The sequence below is a fragment of the Thunnus thynnus genome, chromosome 4 (assembly GCF_963924715.1).
Source record: "Thunnus thynnus chromosome 4, fThuThy2.1, whole genome shotgun sequence".
Lineage (NCBI taxonomy): Eukaryota > Metazoa > Chordata > Actinopteri > Scombriformes > Scombridae > Thunnus > Thunnus thynnus.
Window position 1 is genome coordinate 14,091,977 of NC_089520.1, and position 10,843 is coordinate 14,102,819.

Here is a 10,843-nt window from a genome sequence, read left to right on the forward strand (position 1 = left end):
ATGTAAGGTACATTTAATCCAAGAGAACAAAATGTGTAGATCAAGGTGCAAAAAAACATTCGTGTGACTCCAGATTGACTGCATCATCCAGAGGAAAAATAGATTTTCTCCCACAAATGACACTGACATCTGTGGATTATTCAAAGTAACAGGACATTATTGAAAGATAATTGATGTAGAGTTTTCAAAAGGTCATATTCCAGTGCTTTCAGCGACACAAACAATATTCCATTCACCATTATTGTATTGGGTTGCAGGCAGTAGCGTCTGACATGGATATCACTAGATCTCTGCAGATAAAAGAGAAAATGTATACATGAATAGATACAACTGGAGGTAGAGAAAAAATGGAAGAATATCTGTTTTGTAAATCAGGGCGAGCAGACCCTTTAAACACGTCCAAAGTGAACAAACAACAAATTATATGATATGCACCAAAGTCACTAGAAGACACTGCAAGAACGTTGCACAACAAAATGTGTTATCTTTTTGATAAGACCCCATCTCTCTCTCTGATCTTCTCTTTTCACATTCAGTCAGATTTATTGACGCGATGACACATTGTACTTACATAAATAACATTCAGGCAATGTAGATTTCATTATTTGTTATTGTGTTTGTGGAGTAGTCTGGGGGAAAAAAACATGTCTGTAAACTTCATCTTGTGGACGGAATTATCACGACAGCAGTCACAGACAAGATTAACTCTAATGGGTTTTTTATGGCTTTTAAAAGAAATCGTGTTCACCGAGTCTGTGCACTGATAAATAGACTTTATTTAACCAGGTAGAAGCTTGTTTTCACAGCCTGTTTTCACATGTTACACATAAAATATACACATGGTCACATATGCACATATACATTCATGTACCTACTTACATACACATGTACATAAACATGTATAGAAAGATACATAATGCATACAATGCTCAATGGGGTATTTTTATTTGAGGCTGCTGTGTCAAAAAGTATAAAAACTTCTGCCAAAGCAGGCCATCCTCTATTTCTAAGTCCTGTACCTGCGTGAACCTGTCCTTCAAGGTCTGAGAGGTTAAGGGGAAGACAAGCTGATCATTTTTCAGGTGGGATACATGATGCAAACTGCTGGTATGGTCAAGAAGCAGCCTGTTTAGATTTCATTGTACATAATCACAGAGTCTACCTCTCGCTCTGTTTCCTTTTATAGTCGTTCAAACCTTAACCTGAAAACCGATGACAGCGGCAGGATCAACTGCAAAGGCGGCCGGATCACCACGGCGATCATCAGCCTCCCGACGCCCCCTGCTTTGACCCCTGATGGTGATGGCCTCCACGGGCCCCCGCAGCGGAGGCCGCCCCCACCACCGGGTCATCCTGCAACCCCGAGCATCCAGACCACAACAAGCTCAGCTGGCACCAACATCGTCAAAGTCTCGGCTCTGTGACTCTCCGGCTGACGGATGTACATATTTCGGCTCAGCGGGAAGGAAGAAGGAGGAAGAGGAGGAGGGAGGAAGTTACGCTGACTTTGATGGACGCACCGTGTCACATCTCACAGGTTCAGCAGGAAGAGCGATGTACTCCAGAGGAGTCACCAGTTGATGTTTTAGAGAAGACAGACGATGTAGAGACATTACTGAGGTAGAGGATTGTAGATATGTGAACGGAGAATCACGCACTCGCCATGCCGTGTATGTACTGTAGATACGGACAAAATTGCTGAATTTCTAATAGTTTCAAACAGCAGTACAGATGTTTTACTCTGGAAAAGATTGAAAGACATTGGGTAATTAGTATTTCCATCAACAGAGGATGCTGTTGACATACCACAAATTCATAGTAAATTTTAAAATGAATTCACAATGAAAAGGATACTTGACTTTAAATGTATTTGAAGAGAGATAAAGTGTTGACTGTGGTTACTTGAATTTGATTGGTCTTGTTTGTGTTACATGTTACTTGTCTTATATTTTGAAAAAAAAACAAACATTAAAACCGTTTTCTTTTCTTTACAGCATCATTTTGAAAAGTCACTGTAACCGATGCTGCTAATATCATATCACTGAAATGTGAGTTTGATGTATTTGAGACTGAATTTTGAAAGAATGTTTTTGTTTTTTTCTGTTTGGAAAACTGTACCCGTCCATCGTGTCAAAGATTCAAGCCAAATTGTGCTATTTAGTTACTTCATGTCCCCGTTTTCTGCTTCATGTTTGAAATTGTGGATTTTAACTGCAGGGAGTGAGGCTGACCTGACACTGTCTTCATGACTTTCACACTGAGATGAGAAAAGGCTGTGATTCTCAACCTGATGGTTAAAACCCTTGAACTAACCATATAATGACTTTCAAGTGAAGGGTTGATATTTTAATTAAAGAATAAGACCGGTGAGTCAACAAATCAAATGAAAAGACCAAAACCAATAATGCTTTCTCACCTCATCATTTGTCCCTACTGAAAACACACATCTTTAAAAAAAAAGGCATCACAAAAAAGTGTCCTTTTCAAAAAGACGTTATGTAATTTCCTAAATCAGCTACATATTCAGAGCACTAATGAGTATTTACAGCAGCCTGAGGTGTATACAGTGCCCATGTTCATCCTTTATAACAGTGTGGCTCACTAATGTGTTTTTGGAGCAGAATGGAGGTCTATGGCACAGAGGCACATTGTGTTGGGTACACAGGAAATATTTATTTGGCTAGTTTACATCTATTTGGCCTTTTTAAATATGAAAAAAAAACTGATATATACACACACACACACACACACACACACACACACACGTATATCTCACCGGCCTTATCCTTTAAAGGAATGAAATACATAAAGTATTTTGACGATATGAACACATGTTTATACTGTATAAATGTGATAGGTGCTTTTTGTCCTGTGGAATAATAAAAAGCTGCAGCTGTTATGCTGCCTCCACTAGCTGAGTGTCGTAGGCTGAGAGGGGAAATAAGATAGAGAATAATAATATTTGCACCACGTTGTATGTATTCATCATTAACATGAGAGGGCATTTTAGGTATTGAGTGCCAAAAACGTTGAGCACCACTGTGATATCAAACAACCACCTTGAACATTACAAGAATGGGGCCAATTCATGTTCAATTAAGCTTTTTGGACTGGAACTAAAATGATGCTTTATTATTTGTAATGTTTCAAAATGGATAAAAGAAGGGTAAAATATGCAAATATGAAAATGGTTTTGTGCCTGGAGCATCAAGTCACTCTCTTGTGTCATCTTCTCTCTGTCCTATTTTTCTTTGGGTAAATTCTGACGGAGCAGTGAAAGAAATAATGCAGAGCTGTATGTAAGACATCTGTAACCCATCTGAGTGTCACCGAATTTTCTGCATTGTCAAACAAATCTACCGGTACTGGTGCCCAAATTGGCTGTATTAGGTTGTACCATTTTGTGTCTCAACTTAAACTTATTATCACTGAAAACATATTTCTTTGCAGAGCACAGTGTGTTCATGAGGTGGCAATTTAAATTGAAAATATGCTTTTCCCTTTGAAATAATTAGAGCTTTTCATACAAAAGTGATAATTCCTACTGAGAGCTAAAAAATGAGTTTTAACTGTATTTTAAAACTTTAAATTTACATTTATAAAGAATGATAAAAGTGTACACAAGCAAGTAAAGAACAATAAACAAATATAGGCTAGTCTGACATAACAATCCCAACTGAAGGTCTTTGCTGGAGCTTTCAACTATATCAAATGGTCTTCATCAGCGGATGGAGTTTGCTCACTTGTCATAGAGATGAATGTGTTGACCTGCAACAAATTTGATTAAAATTTAAGAATAAAACAGACGAGAAGTCCTAAAAGTGCTTGAGATTAAATCATAATAGCTACTGAGTTCACATGTTAACAGATTCGTCTCCATGACAACTGAGCTAATTCCCTCCGCTGATGCAGATAATGTGATACAGTTGAAAGCTCTGTAAAAAGCTAGCAGAGTGGATCTTGAGTGGGTATTGTTTTCTCAAATTATTGTCAATAATCAACTTTGATGTTTAAAAATAAGCTCTCAATAAGAAACTGAATTATTTTCACAGCTAGAGAAAGATGACCACAAGATGGCAGCAAAGATGCATTCTGACACTGAATCAAGACAAGCGAAAATTAAATAAACCCTGGTCTGTTTTTTGTTTTGTTTTTTTTCTAAACCCTGGTCTGGTTTATGGCCTTACTCCTATGTGAATATAATATTTATATACCTACCTGCTACACATCTTCACTCATTTGAAGTTGATAGACGCCTGGTGTTTGGAATAGTTTGTGACTACTTGCCAAGTGTGCTATGGTTATCTGTATCAAATAAGCAATGTGTTTATTTGTCTTTTGGTTTTTTTGTTTTTGCTAAAGTGAAGACTATGATTTAACTTCATGTGTTTTTCAATCATGAAGTACCAAGTGAAGCTGTTTTGGCTGTATCAGTATACTTTGTGTTGCATTTCTGTATTTTGTCATGTTTTAAACCGAAGTGAAAGTATTGTGCCAAAATGGTCACTTTTTCCATCTTCTGTTAGAACAACAGAGTAGTGGTACTTTTTATGCTGCTATTAAAAAAAAAATACAAACCCTTTAGATAATTTTTCTTCTCACTGTAATTGCTGAAAATAACGAGCGCCCACCCAGTCGTGGCGTTCATAACATGGATCTTGGTTACCACTGATGCAGTATCTACACATTAGGGCTATTTGCAGTATCATAGATCATCATCATGCTTCAACTGTTTTTAGAGAAAGCACCTCTCTCAAGTTCACACCAGTGTGACTAACGTACAATGATTACTATTTGTCATTATATGATGGACTTGACTTTACAGGCATTGTGGGGGTCACTTTTTTAAAAGTCTTGGCATCGCTGTTTGTGTTGTTTCTTATCTTTTTATCCTTTTGAATTGAGCTTTTCTGTCTGTTTGCTGTGTATGCAGTATTCTGTCAGTTTGTTTGTTATAACAACAATGAAGTGTCAGATGAAAATTAAAATCTGCCACAACAATCACGTGTCATCTTTCTTCTCCCGCCTGTCACCAATGTGGAATATATATATATAATTATTTAGTTGGGTTTTTTTTTAACGGTTCACAGCTGAGTTTCAAAACACTAATTTTACAGAAAGCAGCTTTAAAATGTACACAGAGAAACAATGTCAGGTGCCATCTTTCACATTGTGAGAGGACAAAAACACAGAGAGCAAATTAAATACTTGAATGAGGAAAAACAAATGATCTTTTCACCTTCACCTTCACTGAGTGTATAGGGCACTAATAACTAAACACATCTCCTATATACTCTTATTAAAGATTTTATTATCAGCTAATTTTAAAGACCCAACAAATTCAATATTTAGTTCAGTGGAAGAATTAATCAGTGATCCAAAGCCGATGTGTCTAAATAACAGCATTACAGTTGGTTCGACTGGTATTTTGAACATGACTATTACTTACAGCTGAAGTACTTATGTTAATATCGCTCATCACATTGTTGCACTGTGTTTTACTTCCCACTTTCGCTCTTCTTTCCCAGAAAACAAATCAGGTTTAATGTCACATCTTTACTAACTCGTGTTAAATGTGAACAACTTATCAGAGGATCACTGGTGTTTCCAAACTCTGACCACGTTTAAGAGCAATTTTATTGTTATCTGCTGCCCTCTAATGTTGTGTTTATCAAGTGTATTTAATTATGTCAAATCAATTTTATTTGTATAGCCCAATATCACAAATTTGCTTCAGGGGGCTATAGTCTGTAATATCAGCAATACATCATCTTCTGACCCTTAATACAAATAACCCTAACCCTAACCCTTCCTAAAAAAATCCTGTAACAGGGAAAAAAGTGGAAGAAACCTCCTAAAGAGCAACAGACGAGGGATCCCTCTTCCAGGACAGACAGATATGCAATACTGTAGATGATGTGTGCACAGAACAGACAAAGACAGCACAATTACAATTACAGAAGTACAGCATGGAAACACAGCATGACAAAATTATAGATAGATTGATAACAGATTTTTTTTTAATGAATCTTCTCCTTGATTGTCTCTTAATTTCTTTTAAAGTCTGTTAGATTCACTCTCAGTTTTTTCTTTAATAAAAGCACTTAGGACAATTTCTAAGTGTATGAATTGTGCTAAACAAATAAACTTGCCTTGCTTTTGTTGTTTTTTTATGTAGGAAACACGTTATGTTTCCCATAGCAAATAATGCAAATTCATCAAAATTCAATAATTAATGGCAGATAAATAGATAATTTGAAATACATATAGATTAAAAAACTGAATAAAGACCATTTTATCCTGACATGACACCTTGTGACTCATCACACAATCCTAACTTTTGATTATTATCTTCAATATGAAACAACATCCTAAATGTAGCCACAAAATGAGGACATATTATATTATATTATATGACTGAACTGGTTCTGATATGTAAATCTAGAGCTTTGTAGATGCAGAGATGGAGAACTCAACAAACATCAATCAAAACCAACACTCACCTAAAGACTGTAAAATAATATGATGCACAACGTCCACAGCAGGTTAGGCTTCTGACACACCTCTTAAACACCTCTTTCATGTTATCAACCAGCTGTTTCACTGTCAGCTCACACTCAGCCACATGAGTGATTCTGACGATCTTTCACAGTTTGTAACCCGTCATTAGTGGTTGTCTGGCTGATGACATCACACAGAAGAGCGGGATGACTCAGTGACAGGGGGATAGTGATATAACAAACTGTTTGGAGATAAACATGCTCATATCCACCTACGTCATAAATCAGCTTAATTGTTGGAGACATGATTCAAGCCGAACATCAAAATTAGATCTTTATAAAAAATTTTCTCAGCAGCAAAATGATGCAGTACTCCGGGAAATGTAAATATCACTGAACTTTTATATGTTTGACCTTTATTAATTGCTGTTACAAAATGAAATGCCTAAAATCCACAACATGAGATTCAAATTATCTTTCAGTGGTTCAGAAGAGCATAAAAGCAAAAGTTAAACTTATGTTTCTGAAGTGGTTGATCAGGCGCCGCGTTTGACTCAAAACCAGATGTCTCTTTTCCCACTATATATGAAAATGTATTACAAATACAGGCACCATATGATTATTTGTTTCTCATCCTCACTGAACTGTTACTACACTGTCCCAGTGCTTTGAAAAAGCTGTATTAACCCTTTCAGTCCCAGATCAAAAATTTGCATTTTTGTCTTACTTCTATTGTTCTTATATAGGTATATACTATACAGTATGTGTGCATATATATATATGTGTGTGTGTGTGTGTGTGTGTGTGTGTGTGTGTGTGTGTGTGTGTGTGTGTGTTGTTTTATTAGAACTCTGACGGTGTCAACATTGACAGCTCATTTTAAAACAGAAACACAAATGATCAGTGAAATATGTGAAGTTTGTGGTGAAACTGACAACAATGAGCTCTCAACAGCCTCATAATCAATTATAAAAAAAACATGCAAACATTGACAATGTACAACAACAAACATTTACTCAAAGCAACTCATTTTGAACTCATTTACTCGGGTTTTACTCAACTCAGACCATACCACTGACCTTTTTGACTTTATAGACGTCAGGAGTGAACAACCAGAGTGTAAATAGTTCAGTGAAGCATCATATCCAATAAATAACACAAGTAACCATTCAGTGAATTCTTTACAGCCTATTTCTCATTCAGAAGAATAGGAAACAACCACACTTTGATGCACTTTAATTTATTCTAGCTTCACCAGCGTTCATATACATGTCACTTGACTTGCCATAACTACTTACAAGTAGAGGTTAAAATAAATTGTGATTGCTACTGTTGTTTGTAAGACAAGACCTGGTCTATTGATATGTTAGTAGAGAGCGAGATAGTCGCATTGGTTTGTATCCAAGCCTCGTTTAAAAAGTAGATGGGACACCAGCATCCTGCTGGGACTGATAGTGTTAAAAGTGGATCCCTGTCTCAGTTCTACAAGTCCTGTGGTGACGCATCCTGGACTTTAGATGGCAGTGTACTAACATCTTTGGTAAAAAAAAGACTCTACGTCTGCTTGGATTTAACTGTTAAAAGGCCAATAATTGATCATTATTGGCAACATACAGATACACATTAGTCCCACTTTATTCCTTTACGGTAAGCATAGTACAAAAAAATGAAATCACTGTGTTTAGCTTGCAGCAGCTGGTGATGTAATCATATCTATACTTGATTTACAACATTAATTGTGTGGCCTTACTGGGATTATAACTCCCAGTTTATAATGTTTTAATGGGTATAACATTTTGAACTCTATAAACAGAAAAAAACAATGATGCAGACAAATCATATTTAGTATTATAGTGTAACATATTTGAGGTGATAACATACTGCATCTGTGTCTTCAAAGCACACGTGAAGCTGTTTTTTTTTATGTATCTCAATGCAGATGACCTCAGATTGAACATTATAAATCACAATTTGCCTATATTCTTTCATTCTTTCTATAATTTAATCACTGCTAAATAATGTAAAACCTTCTAAAACTGCAGTGAAAGGTAATGAATATGATATAAAGAACTCTAAAAACTACTTTATACCTGACCGTAATAGCAATTGCCATGATTTAATAAAAAGTACCGTGTAATAATTGTTGATCACATTACCTGGCAGCTGCAGTACATTGATTGGTTTTATTACATATTTAACTGATTAAGAATGACAGTTATTACATTTCTACAAGTTATTACATTAACTGGCAGACGTTGCATCATCACGGTGCCTGGTCTTGTTTCCTCTAAATCTAAAACAGGAAAGTGTGTCATCTCATTCAATTACTTTCACTACTACGGTGCAGAGAAGTGACATTACACAACGAGTTAACTACTCTCACTTGTACAGAAAGACCATTAATAGACCTGATGCATAATTTATATGAACTTAAGGAGTTGACTAGTCTTGAATTCACGATTCCTGGTTCACCATTCATATATTGCTCTGTGAAAGCTCCGGGTTTTGATCTAGTACCGCTTTTCTTTGCTTTTCAGTTGATTATTTTGAGATGATCAGCTGCTGACATGGCAACTGTAAATAACAGCAAAGTTATTTTGTTCTGTTGTTGGATTCCAAATGAGTTAATTCATTGTTCTCCAAACCTCATAAAAGGCTTGTTAAAGAAGTGATGCACATGATTGTCTTTTAGCCTCATAGTTCAGGTTTTATCTCTTCTGTTATCATGCCAAGACAGGAGAGATCTGTAGAAGTTTCTGTTTACAACCAAAACACTGGCAGTGTGTATGTGGGTGACATCTATGATAAAAACTTTTTTGTTTAAAAAGTCATAACATCAAACAAAGTGATTTCATTGCAAGGACAAATATGTTTTGTCTTTTTTTGATGGTTTGATTCACCCTGGTCGGAACACCCAAATGTCAGGGTAACCAAACAAGTAATAACACTGAGTCACATAAAAGATAATAATACTTTCTGTCTGCAGTGATGTATAGTGAGACAGTTGCTGCTGCTGTGTTTCAGTGCTGAGTGATCTGAGGAGACATTTCCTTATCCAGTGTGTTCATGCCGTCAGCTGAGAGGAAGCGGGCACATGCACAAGAAAGCAGCTGCAGGTCAGGGTCACATTCGGAATAGTGAAGCAGCCTCTCAGTTCAGTCTAGCTGAACGTTTAACAGACGTCATCATCGGCAACTCAACTGATAGAGATGTACAGCATATTCACGCTCGGATGAGCTAGTTTAAACAGATGTATTTGAGATTTATTTGTATCTGTAAGCATTTACTGTACATTTAAGTTCTCCATGTTTGTAGTGCATACATTTGTGAGTCTGTCCACCTTTACGCTAGCCGTAAAACTATTTTTATAGCCGGTTAATAGTTTAAGTAAATAATCAAGCAAAAATATCAACATTTGTTGGTTCCAGTTTCTCAAAAATGAGGATTTGCTGTGTTTCATATGATAGCAAATTGAAAACCTTTGGGTTTTGGTCTGCTAGTCTTACAAAGCAAGAAATCTGAAGATGTAACCATGGGCTCTGGGTAATTGTGATGAGCATTTTTTTTTCACTGTGACATTTAATTGCCTGAACAATTAATGGTGCAAAAATTCAACAGATAAACAATGATGCGAACAACTGTTATGCTATAGTAAGTTGCTATAGTAATATCTAGGCTGTATACATGGCTGAAGCACTAAAAACTCACTAAAAACTGAGCAAAAATGTTAAGATTATGAAACTGCTTTGAAACTGAGTTCACTTGAATCTTATCTGCAGAAGTGATTTAAGTTAAATAAAAAATAACCAGAGCTGGGGAAAAAGTTCTTAAGCTGCAGTCATGACACTGAAAAGATCCGCTGCTTGAAGAGAGGAGCCCTATCGTCATATAATATTAGCTCTTTGAATATTTACTGTATAAAGTGCAACAGAATTAGACACACAAGTCAGTTAAAGCTCTTCCTCTCTCTTGGAAGTTAAGTTATGCTAAGATGATTTATTCATTTGCCCCATTTCATTTCTTTTGAAATCTGAGTTGGATCTACTTCCTTCTTTTTCCTCTTTCCCTTTCTCTCTCTCTCTGCATCCGTCCATCCATCTGGGATGAATCACTGACATCAGCCCTGATATTAAAACTTCCAGATGACAGCTCTCAGCACGAGGAGGCAGGTCAGAGGGTCAAAAGCACCAGGGGACCAAGTTTGCAGGCTGTCAACTAAAGGTCTTAACTGTGAGGAACTGAATGAACTGGCAGAAAAAGTACAGTACCAGTCAAAGGTTTGGACACACTTTGTCAGTCAAGTTTACAGGAAGGTATGTCTAAACTATGGACTGGTAGTGTAT

At 36.4% G+C, this 10,843-nt stretch overlaps 1 protein-coding gene across 2 annotated transcripts in view; it reads left to right on the plus strand.

The window, feature by feature from the left end:
- The window catches only part of LOC137181247 (potassium voltage-gated channel subfamily D member 3-like), an 86,128-nt gene extending 81,135 nt beyond the window's left edge, over positions 1–4,993 (plus strand). For both annotated transcript variants that reach the window (XM_067586813.1, XM_067586814.1), the window contains exon 7: positions 1,187–4,993. In XM_067586813.1, coding sequence (XP_067442914.1) covers positions 1,187–1,424 — 238 coding nt within the window. In that variant the 3' untranslated portion in view covers positions 1,425–4,993. The remainder of the gene's footprint in view (positions 1–1,186) is intronic.
- Positions 4,994–10,843: the final 5,850 nt, after the last annotated feature.